Source organism: Taeniopygia guttata, chromosome Z, assembly GCF_048771995.1.
Source record: "Taeniopygia guttata chromosome Z, bTaeGut7.mat, whole genome shotgun sequence".
Classification (NCBI taxonomy): Eukaryota; Metazoa; Chordata; class Aves; order Passeriformes; family Estrildidae; genus Taeniopygia; species Taeniopygia guttata.
This window is the reverse complement of record NC_133063.1, coordinates 67,260,072-67,286,921: the sequence shown is the minus strand read 5'-3', so window position 1 is coordinate 67,286,921 and position 26,850 is coordinate 67,260,072. Positions and strand designations below refer to the sequence as shown.

The 26,850-nt window shown below is 40.1% G+C and overlaps 1 protein-coding gene across 3 annotated transcripts in view; it reads left to right on the top strand.

Annotated features, from left to right (window-relative positions):
* The window catches only part of TNPO1 (transportin 1), a 75,535-nt gene that overhangs the window by 19,843 nt on the left and 28,842 nt on the right, over nucleotides 1–26,850 (top strand). For all 3 annotated transcript variants that reach the window (XM_072922084.1, XM_072922086.1, XM_072922085.1), the window contains 4 exons: nucleotides 19,962–20,111; nucleotides 22,797–22,903; nucleotides 24,003–24,136; nucleotides 26,403–26,484. In XM_072922084.1, the coding sequence (XP_072778185.1) occupies nucleotides 19,962–20,111; nucleotides 22,797–22,903; nucleotides 24,003–24,136; nucleotides 26,403–26,484 (473 nt within the window). The remainder of the gene's footprint in view (nucleotides 1–19,961; nucleotides 20,112–22,796; nucleotides 22,904–24,002; nucleotides 24,137–26,402; nucleotides 26,485–26,850) is intronic.

Genomic DNA, 26,850 nt, shown 5'->3' with positions numbered 1-26,850 from the left:
CTTCTGAGAATATTAGAGCTTCATACCTCTATTGGACTGCACTAAAGTTGTGGAATAACTGTGATGAATCATGACTATATACATTCTGAAACATACTGCTAAGTTCAGTCATGATAATTATCTCTGTAGTAATGAGACTGCTAAATACTTTGAAGTCTACGCATTTAGAGTTGTCCAAAGATGTCTGCAATAACTGTCATTCTGAAGGTTTAATTGTAGTAAAATACATTATAGTACAGACTGTATATGGCATAGTGTATAGCCTTTACCAGTTGGTAAATTCAGCCAATTGCTTTGTGATCAGGGTGTCTGAAAGATTGTCTTCTTGGAGGACTACCGCTATTGTTTTGAGGTTCTTTGATAGAGAAAGGAAAATTTGTTTCAAGATCTGCTTTAGCATATCTGTTTCTTTACATATGTTTGTAATCATCTTTGGTTGTTTGGGTAGTTTTCCAGGTTTTTTTCCTTTAGTGTTTTGCTACTAGTGCTTTTTCTGCCATTTGATGTTTCTGCCATTTGATGTCTTTGTGAATGCTTGCTTTTTTCCTTTGAATTAGATTTACTTATATGTGGCCCTTGACAAAGAATTGTCAAGAATGTTTGTCTAAATTTCAAGTAGTGTTTTGGTTCTATCAGCTTGCTTCAGGAGGAGGGAAACAAAGAGGAGTATGAAAGTATATTTTCCTGTTTGAATATCTAAATGCTTTTGTGTATTCTGGGTAGGAAGTCATCTAAAAATCTGTAAAGTCTCTTAAATCTGAGAGCATTTTCAAGACTTGAGTCAGCCAGGATACTGAATCTTTGAATAAGGTTCCAGTGTAGATACCATGTCCCTTATACCATTACCAGAAAAGTTTTAAGCGATGCAGTTCCAGTCGTGGGATATGGAATCTGTACAAAGGATGTGACAAGAAGGATGTTTCACTTTTTTTTGGTCCACGAGTTTGTTTTCTGACACTTACACAACTTTCTGATTTCACTTTCTTCATTTACCATTTGAGCCTGAGGTTCTAGATTGTCACAGATGTTTGGTGTTTAGTTGTGTGTCAAGATCTACCTTCCTAACAGAAGTATTTCAGTTATTCAGTAGTCATCTTTTCCCTTCCTTATGTTTAATCACATCAGCCTCTGTAGAATTTGATAAAGAGTAGGAGATGCTAGCTGTTAGAAAATGGTTGTGTAAATCTGTTTTATCTAAGAGGAAAACAGCAGGTTGCAGCAGGTTGAGGGGCCAAGCAGCTGGGAAGAATTAGCAAGTTAACTTCTGGGGAGCAGTGTTTTGGATCAGATTGCACTCATATCTCTCACAAATACATCAGGTCTATTGTGAAACTGTTGAAGAGCATCTGTTACTTTGGTGATGCTCTTGTCCTACATCATGACATTTTTAGGGTCATAACCTTTTGTCCAAAGCAACTATTTTTTACCTTTGTATCTCTATTTGTAGAAATTTGAGAAATCTGAAGGTATCATAAGCAAGTCTGGTGTTGTTATTTTTCATAGTGTTTGCCAAATTCTAAATATTCAAATTCCGTCATCTTGCTTAGGTAGGACTAATGAAGAATGGCGGGAGACTGTTGATTGGGTTTGCTTTGAATCCAACCAACAGTCCTTCACATTCTCTCATGCTCAAGTGAGGTAATGAGACTGTTAGAACTGCTGGTCAGCAGCTACAATACTTGGATGGACTCATCCCAGTAGATGACCTGACTTCAGTATGACTGAGAAAGCATTCTGATTTCTTCCCTCCTGAAGCGGGTTCTGCTGCCTGTGTGTCTCTACAGCTCTGCCACAGACCAAAGTATGGATGTGCATACTGTTTTTATTGTGCCCATACTCTTCCAGCAGAAGGAGCAATGAAAATAGGCTTATAAAATATTTGACAGCTTATTCAATAAAAATTAAGGTGTTTCCATAGTCCACGAGAAAAGGATCTAGGCTTACTAGCAGATAGGAACTGAACTTTGATTCAGTTTTTGATACTGTTAAAACATCTGCCGAGAAAATGGTGCTTATGGATACATTTAGGTGACAGCTCCTGAATGTGGTGGGAGTTCTGTCATTTGGTGAGTTGAAATGTGTGTTAAATAGTATCATTCTACACGTTCGGTGAAGATTGCACCGATTTGTCTTTGACCTGAGTCTTACGCCTCTGTGGACAATTAACTTTGCAAGAAAACTTCTACAACCTATCATACAAACATTTACAAAACTGGCATTAACTGAGCCTTGTTTTTGAGATACTAAGGTAAACCTAATCTGTAGGAAATTTGCTTTGTTTTAGTACCATTACTATTCAGTTGAAAACACTGTTACCTTCTTTTCCTCTAGTCTCTAGTTCCATCAGACTTCTGCTTCTGAATGCTTGTGACTTACTGGTTTAAGACCTGTAGTGATAATCCTACATGTAGGGGTTTTCTTGGTTTAGTTTTTAAATTTTTCTGGGGCCTATCAAAGCTTGTTAAGCTTAGGTTTTTCTGGAAGCAGGAATGCCCTGCTGCCATTTCATCAGTGAAAATATATGGCTTACTTTGCTGCTATAGCATGTAGCCCAAGGTTTAAGTACTTAATTTCTTCTTGGTTTTTTAGGTTTGGTTGATGAATTTTTTTCTTGTTTTTTTTTTGGTTCCATTTGTGGGGTTTTTGTTTGGTTTTTTTGTTTGTTTGGGGCTTTTTAGTTTTTGTTGAGGGTTTGTTTGTTCAGTTTGATTATTTTAAAATTAATATGTATTTTTAAAGATAGAGTTGGGAATCTGAATGAACCCCACTGTTAACAATATAAAACTTGTTACAGAAACAGCATTCAGTTAGACAGTAGGCAGGCTGATGAAATAAAATAAGATCCTAAGTCGTTCAAATTTAAGATACAGATCTCTGAGTGTACTTCCCACAAAGTATGGTGCTTAGAGATCTTCCTTAGGTAAGTAAGATGGAGTCCAGATTAACTGAGAAGTAGTCTGAATGAAAAAAAAGAGTTGTTTTGCTAGCTTTTCTATAAATGAAAATATTACTTGTAGGCACTGTTAGTGTAGTTGCTCCTTCTTGGACTGGAAGGTAAAAATCCTGATGTCCATAGTGCTGGGTTTGTGGTTTTGTTCTTCCAGTGTCCCCTGAGGTGAGCTCAGAATCCTTTAGTCTTCTGCATTCTGTTAATAATTTGTTTTCTGGAGTGTTGTGTGCATGTTGCTTCTGCTTCTCAGGTAATTTTCTGACACCCTTGAGCCAGGGACGGGTGAAATGTCTCATACGATTTCAGAAGGCAAATGAATGTTTATTCAAAAGCCCCTCTCTCTTTTATGGAGAACATCATAAACATTAATGCCATTGGTCTAAAAGTAAAAACATTGATTGGTACACTGGACTTAGGTCAGTGTGGTAGAACATATCTATAAACAATATGAAGAAAAAGCAAGATAATTGTTTTATAGATAAATATCTAATAGTAGATTAATAAATCGATTAATAGATTAAATAGATTCCTCTCGGACTTTTTCCCAAGCTTAGCCTGGCTGAAATCTTTCTCTTCTTCTCTCTGAACTGAGAATATCCACAATTTTATGGTTTTTGTTTAACTGGAACAGTCCAGTGCTACATGGAAGCATCAGTTCTGCTTGTTAATTTTCATTCAATTGCAGCTTCCCTTCTTTGATCCAAGTCATGCATCTATATGACCCTTTCCTTGTTTGCATTATTGCATCCCTAGTCCAGGTATGTTTCTTTGAAGGACAGTATGAGAATGTATTTTCCTAATTTCAGCCTCTTTGCTGTCTTGCTGAGGCCTATTCTAGTCTCTGCCTAAGGTGTGCTGAGGTAGTTTTCCAAGATACATGAAGCCTGAGGCAGGTCAGAACCTCTAGATGTCATAATACAGACATTCATACTGCAAGCAGAAGTACTGAGTTTGTTTCAGACCTTGTTGAATGCAATAATGAAACTTCCAAAGTTGCCTGTATGAAAACTTGCTTTGTTTATGCCTTTTGTTAATCAAAGTTTGTATATTTCCTTCTACTCTAAAATAGACAGAAATAGCACCCTTCTTAATTTGCATTGTCCTGTTTTAGGACAACTACATCAATTTCCTGATGTTTTCTGTTTAGTTTCAGTCCAGAATTACACCACACTTTATTTCAGACAGCATCCTGAACTTTGTGAATGGGAGATGGATGTGGCTTGCACTTAACTACCAAAAGATGATGTCCATTGTTATTTAATGGGACATGGTTAGTTTTGCATTATTTCTGTAAAGTTCTGCGTTAACCTCCCCCCCTTGTCTGCTGGGCTCTCAGCAGGTACTTAGGCTAATGGCAAAATATAAGGAAAAGTGCATAATGGTCCTGATACTTTCTGCTGGCTTGTATAACTGCAGTTGTCTATTCTGTTGCAGTTACACAACTGTGATTTGTGAAGGTGCTTTAGTGACTGACTTTTCACCCCATCCAAACATGAGAACTCTGCTATTTATTCTCCACAGAGTGTTATCTGTGTGGATTGATTGGTCACAGTCAGTGGTGTAAGGCTATTGCAGTCAAGGATCAGAGTCCTTAAAATGATCTTTTACTCTGAAGGTGAATGAGCTGAAACAGAGAACACTGCTCTAGTACTCTTTTTGTCACAGGCTTTCAGGATGGTCTTTTGAGCTTATTTCCAAAATACTTTAGATTTTTATAAACCAGTTGAAGATAGAAGAGCACGGTCTCTGCAGTTCTTGGTCTTGTTCATGTGATGATCTAGTCATTCAGAGTACTTTACTTTGATCTGGAACATTAACGTGGAGATAGGTCCTGTCCCCACCCTACTCTCTCCTATCTCTTCCCCTCCAAGTTTTTGTTTCAACAGAGCTTTTCACAGATAGTAATTTATGTTCTGGCAATCATGACACTAATAACTCATCTAGTTTTGCACATATAATTCAAAACAGCTTTTTATCAGATATTACTGAAATCTAAAATGGTCATGTGGGTTTGATGTGAATGTTTCCTGATGAGTCTTGAAATTTAAACTTGATCCAGAGAGCAGTTTTCATGAATCCATTCCGTTAAGATCTTTCTTAGCATGATGGTGTTGAAAGATAATTGAAACTAAGCAAGAAAAAGACCATTATGTGAGATTATGTGTCAATTTGCCAGTTACCCATTTCAAGAGGATATCTTTGATGAGAAGGATTAATCCAGAAAAGTGATTCAGGTGTTTTAATTGTTAAATTAAAACAGAAGCTCCCCTCCCCTACCACTTCTCCCCAGTACAGTGACCTTACATATCACTATTATACAGAAATAATTGTCAAGCAGTGAAACTGATTGCATTACTATTCAGAAATCAAGTCAGATTAATCTGCCTTCACAGTTTAAAATGCTGCATACCCTATATGTAAGGTATGCATATTGTATACCCTGTAGGGTATAGGTGTATGCATACCCTGTAAATAGGACACCCTATACTGTTCTACTAACAACAGCAAAGCATTTTCCTCTCTGAAGTTCAGATACATGAAGAATTATGAAAATACTAACTTCTACTAATGAGTACATAAATCTAATTGTTGAGTTCCTTAAATATCTTAAGGGAAAAAGTAGAATCATGGAATATCCTGAGTGGGAAGGGACTCGTTCACAAAGTCACGAGTCCAACTCCTGGCTCTGCACAAAATAGCCCCAAAAGTCACACCATGTGCCTGAGAGCACTGTCCAAAGGCTTCTTGAACTCTGTCAGGCTGGTACTGTGACGACTTACCTGGGGAGCCTCTACCAGTGCTCAGCCACCCTCTGGTTGAGGAGCCTTTCCCTAATATCCAACCTATACCTCCCCTGACACAAATTTAGGCCATTCTCTTGAGTCCTGTCACTGGTCACCACAGAGAAGAAATCAGTGCCTCTCCATCCTCTTCCCCTCACAAGAAGAAGATGTAGACTGCAATGAGGTCTCCCCTCAGCGAAGGTCAGCCACCTGCTCCCGGTCCCAAGGTGGCTTAGGGACTGGGATGGCTTGGGCAACTATTTGACCCTTAGGGAGAAACACCAGTAGGTGAACACAATACAGGGGAAGCACGAATTGCCCTAGGTCTGATGTTACAAACCCGGGCAATACCATGATCTCCTGGGGTGTAAACTTGGTGTCCTCAATGACGATGTACTTACATCACAGCTGACTCCAGGTACCTGAACCCTCTGGGGCGATGGAAATAAGATGATGGTCCGTGTCCCGAAGATGGAGGGGTTGCGTCAGCTGGAGCCTGAAAGGGGAAAAATTCGACAAGGTGGTTAAGATGGGTCTGCAGTGTATTTGTTCGTAACGAGTGCACGTCATATTAGATGGAGAAGCATCAAGTCCGGTATTTTGCCAGTCCAATGTGGGCGTCTGTCCAGCCCCCCCCTCCCTGAGATGTTCTGTGACCCACCGAATTTATGTCTGAGCGCAGGGAGGGGCTGTGCTCGTATGTTAGTTTTTTGAGGGTCCCTGAGCCCTGCCCTGCTCCTTTTGAAATTGGTGGAATTCGTTCTTGAGTGGGCAATTTCCCACCCAGTGTCCCGGGGTCCCACACAAATAGCATCGGTCTGCTGGCGGTAGTTGGTTACGTGGTGGCGGTGCAAGATGGGGATGTGGTGGAGGCATCCTGGCGTCAGCGGCATAGGCTTGTTTAGTTGTTCCTGTTTTTGGCACAGGTCCCCCTGTGGATTGTTCCTCTACCACTGCAAGGTTTACCTTTTTCTCGCAGACTTCTAACATGTCCTGGATGGTCGGCTTGGGCTCCATCGGGAGGCTGAGTATCACTGCTTTACATTGCAAGTTGGCATTGACCACTGCGATCTCTCTCAGCACCTCTTGTCCTTAATTTGCAGTTCAGCTGACCTGCAGAGCCTCTCAACATAGTCTAGAAAAGGTTCATTGGGGGACTGCATGATTTTAAGGTAATTTACTACTTGTCCCTTTGGTTTCAAATTAAAAAATGCCTTTTTGGCCACCCTCACCGTTTCTCGCAATGCTACTCAGGGGATCTTAGCGGCCTGCCACGCTCCGTCGGCCCACTCTGCTTGACCACAGAGGTGGTTGACAGAGAACATCCCTCCCCCTGCATCATTAGCAGTGGCCCGGTTCTCCCAAAGATGGAACAGGGAGCCCCGGACTTCCTTCCGCCACTCTGTCTCCCACCGCAGGAACTCCATAGGAGTCATCAGGCAGGAGAAGAGTTGGCGGAGATCCGCAGGGGTGAAGTCAGTGGATAATGTGGCCATGAGCATCCCCCGGAAGCACTCGCTCTCCCTAGTGAACTCCCGCTGCGCCCTACATATTTCCTTGGTAACCTGAAAAAGCAGTGGGGTCCACTGGGCACGGACACCACCTTCACCATGTGGGATATAGGTGACAGGTGCTGCCAGCAAAGTTGGTGTCGAATTTCCATGGCCATTATCAGGGATTGTTGTTGATATTGGTATTACTTGGGAGCCATTTCTGTACCCAGGCCCCTCCCCCCCGGCCCCCCATCATGGGAATCAGAAAGAGGACCGTGGGAACCAGAAACTAACCCTGGATGGGAGGGACCAGGGAGGTGGGTGGGACCATTGGAAGAGGGGAGCTCTGCCTGGAGAGAGTGGCAAGGGGAGTGGTTAAGGGTGTGGGAATTCAGGGCGTGGCTAGGGGAGAGATTTAAGGGAGGAGGAACAAAGAAGAGGGAGGAGTTAAAACCTGGGGAAGGACTGGAGGGCCAGAAGTGGTTGGAGGAGGAGAGAAAGGGATTCTGGGGAGAAGAACAAGTGGCGGGAAAATCCATGTGGGCCTGCCATTTTGTTTCCCCCCGGTGCCATTTTGAAGAGGGGGAAAAGTGGTGGGAAAATCCATGTGGCGCCCGCCATTTTGTTTCCCCCCGGCGCCATTTTGAAGAGGGGGAAAAGCGGCGGGAAAATCCATGTGGTACCCACCATTTTGTAGATCAGGGAAATCGGGGATAGTAACTCAAACTGAGGGTTCTTGGGATGGGACTGTACATTTTTGGGAGAGTTGAGGACTGGAAAGGTCCTGAGGAGTCTGGCTACGACTCCCCAGGCAGGGGGATCTGGGGTTCTGCGGAGAGCCAGGGAAATGGTAGCAACCCCGCGCAAATTGCGGTTTGCTCCCGGCAGGGTCCCAGCTCTAGGGTTAACAGGGGAGGGAAGAGGGCTAGGAGAGGAAAGAACTGGGGAAAATCTGTTCAAAAATGACTCTTTCTCCACCCTTTGTTTAGAATTTAGAATAGTACGAATCTGTAGACTCCAAAATGTCATTTTATAAATTGTACCACTCCCCTTCTTCCCGAGAATCGTTAGTTTTTGTCCCACCGAATCCGAATAGTGAATGTCTGTTACTTTTTCGGGGGTGGTAATTTCGGGGAAATGGAGAAAAAGACATTTTATTAGATCTTTAACTTGCCCCTTTTTAACTGAACCCCTCCCCCCTCACCTCCCCTCCCCCCTCACCCCCCCTCCCCCCGGAACAAGGATACCAACAATTTGGAGATAGACTCCTTTCTGCTTGGCAGAGAACTTAGTGCCCATAGTTGTAAAAAGCTGCTGAGCAGTTCAAATCCCACCTCGGAAAGAGAAAATGCAGAAAGAAAAACAAATATCCCAATAGGACACCCAAAGCTTTCCCCCCACCCGTGGAACAAAGGAGGAATAAACCCCTGTTCCAAACCCAGAAGAGAAAAGGGAGGAAAGAAGAAAAGATGTAGGAATTTTCCTACTTACCCAAATCTTGGGACCAACGAAAACTCCGAGGCAGGGCTTTTGTCTGGGAGAGACTTCTGGCGGGAACCGAAGAAGCTTCCTCTCCCGTCCCCCAGGAGCGCCACCTATAAAACTAGGTCTGCTCCCACTGGGGGTAGCCTAAAGTCCAGAGACCTCGTGCAAACCGGTGTCAGGGAAAAAAAAATCCGAAACGACGGCTCCACTGGTCTTCTCCATGGGGTGTGGAGGTCTTCTCAGCCCCCCCAGTGGGCGCCAAGCTGTCACTGTGCCTTCCCAAGTCTCAGCTAGCACTAGTGGCTTTGCCGGGATTCGGACCCAGGCTGCCGGTGTGGCAGGCGAGAATTCTACCGCTGAGCCACCAGGGCTGTTGCTGTGTTACCAAGTCTCGGCTAGCCCAGAACCTGTAGCACTGCGGCAGCAAAGGCCACTCTCGTGTGCCGCTGCGGGCACGAGGTGTGGCCTGTGGGAAGACGAAGCCACCAGACTGAAAGACACGCAGAGCGACTCTGACAAAAGCAAGGAGCCGTCCTTCTGTGGGTATCTGTGTTCCGAGTTTATTGCCTCGAAGAAGATAAGCTCCAAAAGGCGATGGGCACCATGTGCCCTGCTTCTTAAAAGGGGGTGGTAACAGGGGGAGGAAACAGCAGCCAACCAATGGGATAACACTTGGGTGTGGTAACAGGGGTGACACGCAGGAGAAACTTCCAATGAGGTAGGAGGGGGGGGGACGACCCCGGAGGCTTATCACTGGAAGCCCTGGATGGAACTTTCTAGGTGGAAGGGAGAGGTTTCTGAGAGACAGACAGGCTCCAGGATGGGGTTGGGGAGGATAACTCAGCAGGAATACAATGAAGTGGGTGGAGGGAGGAATGACAGGCAGATGGAGGGGGGAGAAGAAGGGAGGCTGGACCATTTTACAAAAAGAGGGGAGAGGGAGCAACCATAACTGGGGGGAAACTTAAAACACACCCCAACAGGGCACTCCCCTCCCTTACCCTGCTGGCCACACTGCTTTAGATGCAGCCCAGGATGCTGTTGGCTTTATGGGCTGTAAGCACACATTGTTGGCTCATGTCCAGCTTTTCATCATCTAGTCCTACACAGGGCTACTCTCACTAGTTTCATCTCCCAGTCTGTACTGATATCCGGGATTGCCCTGACCTAGGGGCAGCACCTCAACTTGGACTTGTTGAGCCTCATGAGATGCTCATGGACTCATTTCTCAGGCTTGTCCAGGTCCCTCTGGATGGCATCCCTTCCTTCTGTTGTGTGCTGTTCAACTGCACTGCTCAACTTAGTCATCTGCAGATCTGCTAAGGGGGCACTCAATCCCAGGTATCAATGCCTGTAGTCTGTACTCAGACTGTGTAGGGAGTTATAACCACTTTGCCCTGCAGCAGTTGTCTGCTTCATCTTGAGTGTCACACTGGCAGTTCAAGCAAGTGTGGATTTAACAGGACAAATTTTTAGTTTGATATCTCCAAGGAAAAAGCATTCACATAACTTCAAGTGATGCATGTTTTTCTGTGAATCAGTAGATATACTTCTGATAAGAGAAAATTCTGACTGGCAAGCTGTCAGTCTCAGGAGCTTTGAACATTGCAAAATGATAAGAGCTCGCAGAGTTTTCCGCATGTTCATTCCCCTATAAAGAAAGAAGACTGATGAAGTCATAAGTAGAAACTGAAAACTAAATTGATTGAAGATGGATTTATAACTGCTCAGAAGAGCAGCATGATCGCCCAGCAAAGCATCTCAGATAAGTTTCATTTTCACTGGTACTCTTAACCTTTCTGGTAAGAACCTTGTGTAGTAAAATACAAAAAAAAAAAAAAAAAAAAAATCTAAGGTCCTAAAATTGTAACAATAATAAAATATTAAATGTATGAAAGTGTATCGAATTAAAATAAAGACACAGGTCTTTGGTCTTTATTTTCCCATTTTAGCTAGATACACAGCTGCTTAGGAAGAACACCTCCAGTAGTACCAAATCTGTGTTCTGATGTTTGTCAGAGTGCAACCAAATATTACTAATTAAATGTCTGATGATTTTGTTCAGAAAAGTCAGCCAGGATGAAGGGAAGTGAAAAAAAAAAAAAAAAAGAAAAGAGAAGAAAGCACACTGAGTACAGGCTTATGAAATAAAAAGGATAATGTTTTCCTTTCATTATGTCCTTTCATTAGAGGAAGATGCTTTACTGGCTGGTAAGAGTATCAGTGAAACAAAGCAGTCTGGCCTTGGAATATTTACACTTCCGTGCTACCACACAACTTTCTGTTAAGGTATACCTACAGGATATAGACAGAAGGAAAACTAGTCAAAATTTCCACTGTGCAGCACCCTGTACAACACCAATATTGTATCCTGTATTTTGTTTCCCAATATTCAGCAGTTTGAATAGAATTCTGAATTACTTTTCTTGATAACACAGCCTTAGTTTACTCCTTCAAGTAATCCTTGTGTACCAACAGCTATTCAAATAACTGATTATAACATATTTTAAAGATTCACCTTTGATATATTCAGAGAGTGCCAAAACCTTTAGTCATCTGACAAGGCAATTTCTTCAGATAGATTAATGGCTCTAAATCTGTATTCATTCACTGCCAGGTACTGTCTAAGCAAGTTCCAGTGGGAACATCATAATTTCCTTTTCCCGTGCACTTGACTAAGCACAAAAGTCCATGTTCTCATCTTTCTCCTCACCCTCAAAAAGTAAATGCCAGAGACATGACATGACTTTTAACATGTTCTCAAACTACAGCACTGTCCTGAACTTGTTGTACAGTTTGGGACCTTGCAGTGAATCATGTTTTCCTCATGCTAAATCCCAGTTTCTTATTGATGATTATTACTGCTCTTGGTAGAATTCTAGGGCTGGTTTAGCTGCTGAATCAGGAGACAACACGAGACTACAGGAGAGAGGAAAAGCTGGGACAACCAGGTTGTGGAGATTTGATAGAGAAGCTGAAAGTAGAAATGAAACCAGAAGGTTAATTCTTTAACCTTTTCTTGGTTTTGCAAGTCTGTAAAGATATACAGAATTTGGCATTTTGATTGACATGTGGTAGTTATTAATTAGAATACAAAACCTTCCAAAACTAATTGTAGTAGATAGATCTGGCTGGATGCTAGATCCCTGCCAAAGCTGCTCTGTATTTCCCCATCTCATCTGGACATGGGAGAGATAACAGAAGTCCCTAGATTGAGATAAGGGCAGAGAGAGATCATTCACTGATTACTGTCACAGGCTTGGGGAAATAGTTTTCTCTATGACCAATCAAATCAGATAAGGGTTATGACAAATAAAGCCAAATCTTAAAATACCTCCCTTCTACCAGGGCCTTACTTTACTCCCATTTTTCCCTACCTCCTCTTCCCCAGTGGTGCAGGGGGACAGGAAATGGGGTCTGTTGTTAGTTCAACACATGTTCTCTCTTGCCACTTGTTCCTCCTCAGAGGGAGCAGTCCTCATACTTTCCCTGTGTTCCAGTGTGTAGTGGTTTAACACAGAAAAAAAAAAAAAATCTCAGAAAGAAGAGGTCTATCCAGTCAGGGGTCAGGGTTGGATATTGACATTCAGAGTAACCAATTAAGACATGCCTCTGAGAACACAGAGGGGTTAAAAGCAGAATTCCCAGGAGAACTCTTTTTGGTTCCGGTCAGAGTGCAGTGCAGATTCTCCCCCCACAGCCCAGCTTGAGGTAGGCCAAAGGGTGGAGGGGCTGGAACCGGGCTGGCCCCCTGCAGATAGAAGAGTAGAGAAATCTGGGATGTCTGCCTTTCCCCCTCCGCCAGAGTCTCTCTCGAAAGAGAGAGAGAAAGAGACAGCGACGGTCTGCCAGCAGTACACCCAGTACACCGCAGGGAAGGAGAAGAGCAGGAGGGCCGCAAGGTGCCCAGCCGTGGGAGCCAGAAATCCAGGCAGAGAGCCAGCCACAGAGTCAGGACTTTTAACCCTTCCTTAAAAAATAAAAGCTTTGTGAAATTTTACTCCTCCTCAGTTTAAAATAGAGAAGAAGAGAGACAGCCTGAGACCTGAGATGTTAAGGAAAGAAAATTGGGGGGGAAGATGATGAAGTGGCTTTTGGCTAAACTTTTTCTTGTTAGCCATAGACTGAACCGATTTTCTCCTCCAAGAGAGGCTGTATTTTAGGAAGATGCCAGTGAGCCAAGAGACCTGCTTCAGCAGCTAAGAAAAGACAGGAGTGGAGGGAACAGGAAAAAGTTAAGGAAGTTTGTGGTAGTGCCCCGTGTCTTCAGAAAAGAAGAAGAAACGAAGATCTCTATTCCTAAAACCCTCAGCCCCAGGGGAGGAAGAAAATAGGGGGGACTGTGGTCCCAAAAAATGAAAAACTGAACTCTTGTTTTTTCCCCTCTTGGCAAAGCATTCCTGAAAGGAAAAATCCTAAAAGCAGTCTGTCCATCCATGTATTGGTGGTAAAAGCACTGTGCATGAGCATAGAAAAGAAAGTGTTACTATAGCAAACTTTCTCCAGGCAGTGCCATGTGTGACATGGAAACACAAGAAATAGCAGCTGTGTTTCTGGGCGGTGGTCTATGGCACAGGAAAGACTCCTCTCTCCCTTAATAGACTAAATATTGATTATCTGAAGGGTAAGAACCTGATTAAGAGTCCAAGTTGTGTCTCACTGTAGTTTGTTAAAATTGGGGGAGGGAGGAAGAATGTTTTAGAAAGTTTTCATTTTAGAGTTAGTGTGTATTTTTCTTTCTTTTTCCTTTTATAGTAGTTTAGTATAGTAGTTTAATAAAGTTTTTCCTTTATTATTAAGCTTCAGCCTACTCTACTCTTTCCTAATCACATCTCACCACATTCAATTAAAAAATTACATTTTCATAGGGGCGCTAACATTGTGTCAGTGTCAAACCATGACACAGTGAGAGGTTACCTTCCACAGAAGAAAATTTGCCACAAGCATCATGAGTCCTTTCAACAGGTTGCAGTTCTTGCCATACTGCTCCAGTGCTCCCTTTCATGGAGTGCTGTCCTTCAGGAGCAGACTGCTCCATTGTAGGCTTCTCATAGGATCACAGCCTCCTTCAGGCATCCATCTGCTCTAGTGTGGGATCCTGCATTGGCTACAGGTGGCTATCTCCTCCACCCTGAACGTCCATGTGCTGCATCTCCTGCCTCTCTGTCCTCTCTGCCTTACCTTAATGTCTACAGAGCTGTTTCTCTTACATATTCTCTTACTTCTCTCTAATTGTAATCTTACATAGTAATTTTTTTCCCTTTCTTAAATCAGAGAATCATAGAATATGCTGGACTGGAGTGGACCTATCAGGATCATTGTGTCTAGCTAGCCCTGCACAGGACACCCCAAGAATTACACCGTGTGCCTGAAACTGTTATCTAAATGCTTCTTGAACTTTGTTAGGCTTGGTGCTGTGACCACTTCCCTGGAAAGCCTCTTCCAGTGCTCAGCCACGCTATGGGTGAAAATCCTTTTCCTGATATCCAGCCTAAACCTGGCCTGTCTCAGATTCATGCCATTTTCTCAAGTCCTGTCTTGAGACTGAAGAGGTGGGCACCTCTTCCTCTGCTGTTTTCCCACCATCACCGATGCGCTCAGCCTTGGCCAGCAGCCAGATCCATCTTGGAGCCATTTGACACTTGTTCTGTTGAACGTGGGGAACACTTCTTGAAGCTTCTCAGAGAAGTTACCTCTGTGGGTCTCACTCTGCGACCAAAACTTTGCCACGTAGACTCAAATGTATTAACCAACAAGTTTATTTTTGGTAAGCAGTTTGATACTTCTCCCATATTGTCCACAGCTCAATTTTATACACCATCGTTTTAAGAAGCATAACTTATTATTCAAAAATATGCAAAACTCAGTATCAGCAGAAAATTTCCAGCTTTGTTTTGGTCTCTTACAGACATTCCTAAGCTTAGTCAATTGAGTTAAATTTTCCATGACTCTCATAAGTCAATGGAGAGCACTGATTAACTTCAGTCTAGTCACTACATTTCAAGGTCATTTATGTGTTGACATACACTGAATGTTTTGAAATACCATCACTCCACTCCTGATGTGATGGAAACCATATTAATTTAAGTTAAAAATGTTACACTTAAGGCATAGTCCAGTATCAAAAAAAAACAAAACAACCAGTATTTTTTTTTTCTGCTAGGAAGCTTGTGAAGCTGTTTTGTGCTGTATTATTATATATTAGGATGAAAGAAATTGTTCATTTTCTGCTTCCCATATTACACAGTTCTGGTGGTATTCTTATTTTTTTGGTTTTATTTCTTTTAACAGTCAGTCTTATTACTACATCAGAAATTTTCATGTGCAACAGTGACACTAGTCACTGTCAATACCATTTTGTATATTTACATAGTAAATCCATATTGATAGTTAAAACACAGAATGACTGCTTATTTCTGAAAAAGACTTTACAGCTTTAAGATGAAGATTGACAGACAGGCAGTTCTGCCTTAGAAAAAGTCTCACCCTCACATCTAATGTAGCCGATATCACAAGATAACACAGCAAAATAATAGCCATGCTCATAAATCATTATATCAGAGCTTGTGAATGGACAAATGTTCTCACCCCAGTCACTCAGTTCTTTTAGCAATCCTAGCAAGTTATGTTGACCTGCTCATCAAACTAAAGGGCAGGAAGGAAATGCACAGACAGTGGAAGTAAGGGCACAGCATGGGAAAGACATGGAACAGGTCTAGAGGAGGACCACAAAGACCATCAGGAAGCTGGGACCTTTACAGTAAGGAAAGGCTGAGAGAGCTGGTGTGATCCAGCATGGAAAAAATAAGGATTTCAGGAGATCTTATTGCAGCTTTTCAATAGCTGAAAGAGGGCCTATAGGAAAGACAGGAACAAACTTCTTAGCCAGGCTTTTTGTGATTGGACAAGGTGTAATGATTTTAAGGAAGGTTGGTTTAGATTAGATCTATGGAAGAAGTTTTTTACTGTGCAGGTGTTAGAACACTGGAACAGGTTGCCTAGAAAGTAGTGAGTGCCTCATCCCTTTAAACATTCCAAGTAAGATTGGATGGGGCTCTGAGCTGCCTGATTTAATTGAATTGATGTTCTTGCCCATGGTGAGGATGTTGGATGAGATAACCTTTTTAAGGTACCTTCCAATCCAAATCATTCTATGATTCTAACAGGCATGGTGAAGCATATGGTTACCTGGGCTTGCAGGTAGGCTACAAAAAGCTTTTTGCTTCCACATACACAACCTTTGTCATACAAACCCTCAGTAGAGGAAATGTGACTGTTTGAGGACACACTTTGGTTCTTAAAAGCACTGCAGTAACCCTAAAATAATTTGTGTAATATGGCTATGCATCCATTTGTTCTGTCTATTACTAACATTTGGAACTAGTATCAGACTCTTAAAACAGAATTGAACATTTACTGAGAAGCAAACAAATTATAATTGTTATGCAGTTTTATTTTAAAATGAGGCAGTGTGAGAGAGAGGAATCTTCAACTGATGAACTGAATTGGCACCAAAGATGATACCAAATACCAGAGGTCTGCTTCACATGCCTTCTTTTTCTTGTACTATATGTTCTTGTCAATTCTGTACTTCCAAGTTGACTGAGACAAAAGGAGACGAGACTGTGAGCTTTTTTGATGGGAGGAGCATATGGCTGACAGAACTAATCACAAAATCTATGGAGACTGAGGGGTGTCTTACTGAGCTCTTAAGCCATCTGCCTGTAATTTTGGTGTTACAGCAAGAATTCCATCCAGACATATATTACTATCTTCTGACAGTGTAGCTGTTAAGTGGTTGAACATCCATAAATAACCTTGTCCAGTCATATATGAAATTTTTTTCTTAAATAAAGACTTTAAAATGCAGTGTTATATGTTTATTTATTTTAATGCTTAGATAGCAGATTCTGGGCCGCTTCTCTGTCTCAAGTGGTTGGTGTTTAGCACAAAGTCCTTTGTGATTTCTACTTGTCACCTCTCAAACCGTTGATAATTGATTTGCTTTTTAAAAAAAAATTTCTTCTTTTTCTCATTTTGTTAGTTATTTTTCATTTGTCAGAGATGCCACTTTCGTTATGAATCCCATGGAATCTTTGTTGCAGATATGTAGGATAATCACTTTCTGTGAGGGATAGTTTTTCTGTTCTCTTGCCTAAAAGAATGGATTAAAGATATTTCATACTGCTGCATACCACAGAATAATTTGTGAAGAAAAAAAATGGTCCTGAAGTTTCACCTACATGTGATCTTTGTTTTTATCTAAACTGGTTCATTAATCCATCTGGTTTTGACAGAAGTAACTTAATAATGTGTGTATCTCTGCATGGTTAAACTGAGGCTGTTGCTTTGTCCCTTTTGTAGATGCAGCCAAGCATTCTAATGGATTAATGTTTTTCCATAATGCAGTGTTTAATATGTGTTTAATATTTTCATTCTAAAGTTTATCCTAATAGTGACTAAACTACTATATTATAATCAGGCTTTGGTTGTCACTGATTTCATTCACACCAAGAAGATAGTGCTAGATGTTAAGGAATTACAGTAACTGTTGTATTTGGTGTCTGTGGCTGTTAATGGGTTTTTGTGGTCTGCAGAAATTTTAAAACATGTAAATTAAAGGAGGACTCCTTTGGCTTATTTTCTCCCCAGGCACAATTTTAAATCATCATAATAATGTATGAATGACTGAATTTCTTAAAGGTGTGTGTACCTACCAATGGATGACAGTTATGTAAAGCAGTCAGAATTCAACATACTTTATTGGTGCAAGAATTGATGTGAAGATTTTGCTTTTAATTTAGAGACTTTCTCAAAATTACTTGATTTGACTTGGGAAGTAGCTATAGTAATACTTGTGATGGCTCACAGCTAAGTTGTGAAGTTGAGAAAAGTTTTTCCACGCATACGGTCTTTAGTTTTTTATTTAAAATAACAAACCCTCTTTTCCCCTCCTTCTCCCAGAAGAGGTGCTGGCAAATGTAGTTCTGTGCAAGTGAAACGAGTTTTATTTTTTATGGTGGTATTTAAATCATATAGCATAGGGAAAGTTATATAATTGCCTTAAATATGTATTCATTGGATGGCTTCCTGGTTTATAAAGTTACTGAATTCTAAAGGACATGTTTGTTTCTATATCAATACCTTTGTATTCCAGGGCATTCTAACTAATGGTTCTTTAGAACTGAAATATGTACATAAAAGACAAGATTAAAAAGTCTGTGAAGGCACTCTGGTTTTAGTACTCAAAATCAGTTGAATAAAACAAATTTTAATTTCTGATCAGCTGAACAATTCCCTATCTTCTGAAAAGCTCTGTGTTTCTCTTCTGATATGAAGTGTCCAATATCTGTCAGTCATCTGTCAGTGAGACATTGCAGTGTTGTGAGAGTCTTGGTTTTATGATGCAGTAGCTTTAGTTTGAAATTACTTTATATTCTATAGTTGTATCTCTTATTTTGCTTATTTCTGTTAGGTTAATAATAGTTTTGAAGGACTGGAAAAGACCCATGTGTAGACTACTTCATGGCACAAAGAATTCCTTATTTTGCCAAAATCAGGGCTTAGAAAAATTCAACAAGTGGCTAAAATGCTGATTAAAATTAGCTTCTAGTGCTCTTACGGTTGCTCTAAATTAAATTTAAATTTGTTTATACTGTGAACTAACCCTTTCTATATAGAAAGGGTTCAGATCTTTCACTTTCAGCATATGTCAGATGTAATACCAAGTTACTCATGCCCTTGGTTAAGAACGAAACACGAACTTGGCTCAATAACTTAGAGAAGGCTCCATCAACAGAACTCATACTGTTATTTGAACTTAAATTCTTACTCAATTCAGGTCAGTTCTGGTTGCATTTAATTTTTAGCTCATACTATGTAACACGTTCCTGTTAACATTGCTAAAGATTTTTTTCCTGCTTCCTCTAATTATTAATTTAATAGATCAGCATTTTGCATTTTAAAAGGGATTGAAGTCCCTTACTTCATAGAAAAATTGAACATTATATTCATGTGGGAATAGGGGTAGAGGTTTTACTGCGCATTCCCTACATCATTTCCATATCCTACTGTGGTAAAGCTGGGTTTGTCACCAGTTCCTTACAGTAACAGTATTGCAGCAAGCCTGTCAGTATAATCAGACTGTCTGAATGTCTTTGCCTGACAAACATCTTTAGCATAGTTTCTTGTATCATATGACTTCAGATCTAACTATTCCTTGCTTATATGTCTATTAAAAACTTTCTCTTAAAATGTAAAGTTTATAATCCAATATTCTAACTTTGAATAAACAGAAATAATGTATCAGAGAATCACACAATATGTTGAGTTGGAAGGGACCAACAAGGATCACCAAGTCCTGGCCATGCACAGGACACCCCAAGAATCACACCATGTGCCTGAGAGCACTGTCCAAAGGCTTCTTGAACTCTGTCAGGCTTCGTGTTGTTACAGCTTCCCTGGGGAGCCTCTACCAGTGCTTAGCCACCCTCTGGTTGAAGAACCTGTCCCTAATATCCAACCTAAACCCCCCCAACACAAATTTAGGCCATTCCTTTGGGTCCTGTCACTGATCAGCACTGAGAAGAGATCAGTGCCTCTCCATCCTCTTCCCCTCACAAGAAGAAGATGTAGACTGCAATGAGGTCTCCCCTCAGTGTCCTCCAGGCTGAACAGACCAGGTGACCTCAGCTGCTCCTCATGCATCTTCCCCTCAAGGCCTTTCACCATCCTCATGGCCCTCCTTTGGACACTCTCTAGCCTTACATTAGGCTATTGTGGCACCCAGAACTGCCCCCAGCACTCGAGGTGAGGCTGCCCCAGTGCAGAGCAGACTGGGACAACAGTGCTGTGCCTGATGTCCCCAGGACATGGCTTGCCCTCCTGGCTGCCAGGGCACTGCTGGCCATGTTCAACTTGCCATCAGCCAGGACTCTCGTGTCGCTTTTTGTGGTACTGCTTTCCAGCATCTGACTTCCCAGTCTATCTGCACATCCTCAACTATTTGCCCCATCCTCAGCTGCAGAATCTGGCACTACCCGTGTTGAACTTTATATGCTTGGTGATTAATTTGTGTACTCTGAACCGGAAAAGTTTGCCTAGGTGAATTGATGGGTGTAGCTGGAAAGAGACATAAGGAAATTAAGGTTAATATCTGTATATAAGCTTTGATCTTGTGGCATTGTTCTGGAAATCTGACTTTTTTCTGTGAGCTGGTTGAAGATTGACTGTAATTACTTTCTGTTGCAGATGAGCCAACACGTTCCTTGAGTGGTCTTATCTTGAAGAATAATGTAAAAGCACATTTTCACAACTTTCCAAATGGGGTAACTGACTTCATTAAAAGTGAATGTCTGAACAACATTGGTGATTCCTCCCCCTTAATTAGAGCTACTGTAGGTAAGTTTGTTCTTAATGTTGCCCTCTGCATACTGAAGATGTTTCTGATATGGGTGAAAGCTGTACTAGGGACATAAAGAGTTACTATATTAGTAAATTTTTTTTGTTTTGTGTAACTGTCGCAAGCTCACCATGCTTCAATAAAATTTTTCTTTATTGTGGATATAAAGATGTCATACTTCAGATTCCTGTTATCTTAGAAGTGATGTAGCAATTCAGTTCATATTTCTTGAAATGTAAGATCTGAATCTTCCTAAATTGAGCTTGCTGCCAGCTTATAAAGGCCTGATTAATGACCAATGTTCCTAATGAGAGTAGAAATAAGTCTTTCAGCGGCAGGTACTCTTTGAATTTCAGGTTGTAGAAGTCATACTTACTTCTTTGTTCATAAGAGTTTTCAGTGGAGTACAATGTAATTAGCTAAGGAATGTATTCCAGCTCCATTTGGTTCGCTATCTTAGGGTTGTTTGGTATTGGTCTGTGGAGTATTTTTTAGAGGGAGTTAGGGGTCATTCGTTTTTAAGCAGTTATTCTTTAAATTTTCCTGACAGGAGATGCTTGTGGATTAGTAGCTTAATTACTGTTCAGCTTTAAGTGATCTCTGCAGGGATTCTTAGACATATATGAGCTCTGAAGATGAGTAGCAGCTGATGAACTACACGCTTGCATTAGGTGTTGCTGTTTCGCATGTGTTTGGCATCTTTGTGTTTGAATTGCTGGATCCTTGTAGCTGTTTGACCTTGGTCCAGTACCCACTGGATTATTGGTACTAGTAGGTGTGAAGATGTTACTACCTACCTGGACTGCCTTCTTAGCATGAGTTGGCAGGTGGAGATTAGAGCTGCTCTTTCTGATGAGTACATGTTTTTACAGGTCAAGCACTATCAATTTAATGAGTCAATTGCAAATAATATCTCAGGAATTCATAGAGCAAGAACATCAAAATGGCATCAGAGAAGATTTAATGCAGTATTCACTCTTCTTTGTGGTCTCTAACGTGTTTTGCTAATCAGACAGAAGGTAGCTTTTGGCCCAGATGGAGACAAGCTGGTTAATCCCATCTTCAGAAGTCACCTTGCTGAGGAGAATGAGCACATGACTTGAGACCAAATGATAACTGCACATTGTTTTATCCTTACTTAGCTTATCTTTATTCTAATCTCCAAATGAGTAGCGCAGTGTATCTTCTCAGTGCTGTTAACCAGTGGTATAGATTTTAAAACCCCATGTGCTGATTTTGAAATGTAGATTCAAGCTGCCTTTGTTGAGGACCCACAAATATACCAGGATATAAAAATGTCTCTTAAGAAAGTGTCTGCAACTGTTCTTAAAACTTTCTAGGGACTCTGGTCTAGGCAGGACCTTAGTATAGCTCCTGATTGAAAGCAAGGAGGGAAAATAGTTTCAGTATTTGAAAGCGGTGGAGGAACTGGAGAGATTTACTGCAGGAGAAAATTGATAGCTAACGATTGCCTTTTAAGGGAGAATTTTGTTATGAAGCTTAGCTTTTAAAAGTTAAAGAGTTCAGAAATCAGCTTCAGAAGTTACAGAGGCAAAGCACCATCTGTACAGAAAGTTTATAATGACACATATGGTCTGAATTGCATGCCGGACCACTTCATTCTCTGAAACCAGTTCTAGGACCTTAAAAGATCCAGCATATTACATCAAAGGAATAATGCAAAATATTTATTAGTTTCTGTGTGTCCTGTCCAGGATGTCCTTTGCTGTGTAATGTTGTCCTTTATTCTTCTGTATTTAACAAGAATTTTAGCATTTTATTCCAAATTAAAATTATATATTGTGCGTAGCTCATGGAAAAAGCTTGGAAAACTTTTTCCATCACTTTTTTGGTTGGGAGATTACTAGTCGTAGTAGTGTTTAATTTTTCTGTGTTTCTACTTATTAGAAGTAACTGCCAGTAGCGTAAGGGATTGTGCTAGCTGTTACATTTGGCATTGAGGCAAAATGGACTCATACAAATTCAGTCCTATTTTATAAGTAGCTTTCTCTGTCCTTGTCACCTAATTAGTTTTTCCCAGGATTTCTTCATGTGCTGGAAACAGAATTAGTGATTCTGACCTGTCTGTTTGCTGGCTCTCACAGCTCCTAACTGGATGACCTACCATAGTGTTTAACCTCTTAGTAGGTGTCTTGGTGTTAGAATATGTCCTTAATGTTTTGTGTAAACACAGTAAAGCTGTGAACATGTAATTTATCACTAGGTTATAAGTTTATTGAATGATAGATTCCCACATTCATGCTGTCGTATCATAGTAAAAAAAGATGTGACTTTGGGTGGATCCTCTGTATTTATTAAAAGTCCAGATTTGTACAGTGTTTAGTAAATTTAGAGCCAAAGCTGCCCTGCTTTGTTATTAATTATAAATTGTACAGATATATAAATGTTGTAATTTATAATTTCCTTAACTGAAGTTACTTGGTGCTTGATTTCTAATACTGGAGCCCTTCATGGCAGCTGGAAGGAGAAACACACCTTTGCTGTTCAAAACCCTTAAAATAACATTTGTAATTAAATGTACTTCCTCTTCTTATGCATGCCAGTCCTTAACAAAACCATAACTTTCTTAGCTCTTTAGATATTTGAGAAAAGTACAAAAAATGTATATGAAAGAAGTGAAAGCATGTGAGATCTCATTTTCTCCATTCTTCTGTTTCTTTCAGGCATTCTGATAACGACCATTGCCTCAAAAGGGGAGTTACAGAATTGGCCTGAACTCTTGCCAAAGCTTTGCAGCCTGTTGGATTCTGAAGATTACAATACTTGTGAGGTAAGGAGATTTATAGAAAGTAGAAGAGGATCATCTGAATTTCATTATTTCTTTCTCTCTTCAGAGACACTATGTATATATATTGTGTGTATGTCTGTATTTATACATGCCCATTTGTTTTCCTTGCAGAATTGTGGCTCAGGTTTGATTCTTTTTCTTCTAACTGTGATCCATGTTCTTATTGTTCATTCAAGCAAACTGATTTTCTTTGCATAAAAGAGGAATAAGATTGCAGATAGATAATCAGCGTATCTCAGCTCAGAAGTGTCCTGAAATTACTGCTGTGTGATGCCTACTCTTTTAGGCACCATTAGCATTATTAAGCTGATGTTGAATTTTGTCTTATATAAAAGTTGTGTTCATTCTTCTTGTAACTTAACCTGGAAGAATGATCAATTCCTATATCAAAGTGAAATGAACTGTTTTGTTTAGTCTGTATGAAGGGAAATAAGTAAATAACAGTTTTAAACTAACAGAAAAAATATAAAGCTATGTCTGGTGTAAAAAAATAAAAGATTGAGATCACATGATTTGAAGTACTTGCTAACGTCTCCATGGAAGTGTGAAACATGTATAAAGTGAACCTCAGAGATGACTAATGATCCAAGATACCATGTTGTTGTGTAGGGTTTTGTGCTTCTTCTTCTTGGGAAAAAAACCCTACATTTGAAAATGAAGCTCAAATTGACTATCATCTCTGTTTTGTCCCATAGTGAATTATTAAAAGAAATACAATTATATATGCAATTAATTGGGATACCTCTGCTCATTCTACTTACTTCTCAAATAAAAATTAGCTTTTAATTGTTCTTTGAAATATATTTAGATAGATGAGCATCAAATCAAACTAAAATTACACTTAGTAATTGCTGACTCTCCCACCTTGAGAGCTGACAGATGCTCAGATGCTGGTTTAACTAAAATGCCTTTTAGACTATTTCAATTTATTTAGTTAGTTAATTAGTTAGCTGCATTTACACTATTAGCTAGCTACATTTACTGTGTTGTGCTGGCATTACCCATTCTATATGAAGTCTTAAATTTTGTTTTCTTCAGAATGTGAAAGAAAATGCTTACTTGTTTATTCATTTTTAAACAGGGTGCTTTTGGTGCTCTTCAGAAGATATGTGAAGATTCCGCTGAAATTTTAGATAGTGATGTGTTGGACCGGCCACTCAATATCATGATACCTAAGTTCTTACAGTTCTTCAAGCACAGCAGTCCAAAAATACGGTAGGTTTATGAGTTGTACTTACAGTTGCCTGCTAAAATTCTATTTACATTAGCAGCAGGCTGCTATTTTGTAGATCTGCTTAAAGCCTGATTAGCTTTTTTAAATGATCTGCAGAGACCCACAGAGATTCCATGCATCAGTAATTTTCATATTTTTCTTCATAATTAATACAAAAATCTCACTTCTTCATACAATCAGTCAATGACTCTGAAAATCAAATAGCTTCTTTTAAGTTTTTGCATAGTATTAGAAAAATTCAGTGCTGTGCTTATTATTCTGATTAGAAATAACAATTTTACATTATTTTTGTAATGTCTTCAGCAATGGAAGAGTAAAAATTCTTTTGCTGACAAAAGTTTCTGAGTTCTGACAGAAGAAAAAAATTCTGCTTTTAACTGAAATTCCAGCAGAATCAAATTAAATGGATTCATTGTACCCTTCACTGGAAAACTATGTTAATCTCTCCAAAGTAACAATATAAAAGGAAAATTCCAGAATTAAATTGTTGCTTCTAGTATTCATTACAAAGAACTGTAGCTTTTACCCTGAACTGAGGCAACAGAGTGCCCCTGCCACAAAGGCTAATATGGTATCCTGGGCTTGAGTATTGCCAGCTGGTTTAAGGGAGGTCATCCTTCCCTTCATCTTCCAGGTGAGATCACACTTGAAGTACCATGTTCAGTTCTGGACTGTTCAGTATAAGAGAGACATGGATATACTGGAAAGACTCCAGCAAAGAGCCATATCAGGAAAGGCCAAGAGAATTGGGGCTCACCAAAATTTGTAAATACTTTAAGAGAGAGAGAAAAAGAAAGGCACAGGCTCTTTCCAGTGGTGCCCAGTGACAGAACCAGAGGCAGTAGCCACAAACAGAAACTCAGAATGTTCCTTCTGAATATCAGAAAACACCTTTTTTGCTGGGAGGATGACCAGTTACTGGCACAGGTTACCCAAAAAGGTGATGGAGTCTCCATCCTTGGAGATAGTCAGTAGCCAGCTGTATGTGGTCATGGGCAACTGTCTGTAGGTGGCCCTGCTTGAGGACAGGTTTCAACTAGATGACTTTCAGAGGTGCTTTTCAACCTCAATCATTCTATGATTCTTTGTGATGCTGTGAAATGTGTTTTATCTTCTCTTTGAAAATTGTATTTGACAGCTTTAAGGTGTCTTCAATTCTTTATTGCCAAGAGTAGTAGATAGTGAAGACTAAGATGAATGATGGGATTCTAATACAGTTTAGAAAGTCATCTATAAAAGATGCTCACTAAGAAAATTATGAAATTAGGTGTGAACTTGGTTTTGTGGAAAGATAAACTTAATAATTCTCTGGAGTTGGGAGAGAGGCAGAAAAACATGTTTTTTTCCTACCACACTGTACAGTCTTTCACTTTTTTCCTGTGTTGTTATGTTCATGGCTTTGACACCTAAATCAGTTTCAAGTTTAAAGGCTACTTGCTTACCCACACCCTAATTTCAGTACATGGTGCTGAGGTGTGAAAAGAACTAGTTTTGTCAGTGCAATACTTTAAATCTCTCAAAAGACAAATTTTGAACAATGTTTTATGACAGAGTCCTCCAAGAAATGTCTTAACAGAATGGAAATTTGAAGTTACAGTAGTAAAAATACTATAATGAATCTTCAAAGGGTTCTACATGTAGTTTTGCCTTGTGCCTCTGCCTTGAGAATTTGACTTTTGTGTCTGAGAATGAAAAGGACCTGTAATGATGGCTTTGCATGAAATGGAATAGGAGAACAGTGCTTCATTTCTTGGAATGTTTCTTCCACAAGTGTTTTAGTATGTATCCAACTACAAGTGTATTTTTATTCTAAGCTACATCTATATTGTGAACTCATTCTGGTCTCAGTAAATTGCAAACATATTGCAAAGATGGTTGCATACTTTACAGCGAAGGTCAAGCTAAAATACTGCCATATTGACTTGTATGGAATTATTATATTCTGAGAAGATCTCAGTCATAAAGTGCTAAAAAAGAACATAAATACTGTTCAGAAAAAAATATGCCAGCTATAGTCATCGTAGCCTATTTACTGAATACCTTATTTTAAAATATTTATTAGGTATATCAGAGTGTAAGGCAGTACTTAAAATGTAGTATAGTATTTTTTTTTTTGTTGGTAATGCTAGAGATGCATAGATTTGTTCTTTCTTGCCTTTGAAGATATTTGGTTTATGCTTCTGATGCCTGAGTACACTTTAAAAATGTTTTTAACTCAAACATATATTTTAACTGTTTCTGTTGTAGGTCTCATGCAGTAGCATGTGTCAATCAATTTATCATCAGCAGAACTCAAGCTCTTATGTTGCACATAGATTCTTTTATTGAGGTGGGTGTGTATTCTTGGTTGGAGATTTAAGTCAAATTATCTATCGGATTTATCAAGAGGTTTCAACTACATTTTACAACCACCTCTACCCCTAAACTCTCCATTTCTCATTGCCCATTTTTAGCTTAAGCCCCTATGGCTTGAAGTTCACTCTGTATGCTTGTGCTCAGAGCTAACCACACTGTAAGCAAAAGAAGTAGATGTATTTCAAAAGATGTTTCCTTTTCCTAACTAGGGAGAACTCTTGTTGTGCAAAGGTGCAAGAGTAATGGCAGCAGTCTGTCCCTTACCTGTCCTGGGAAGTGCATGTCACTGGGCCTATCTGCCTGTCTGAATACTGTTACTGAACTTGGATTAAAAGGTTCC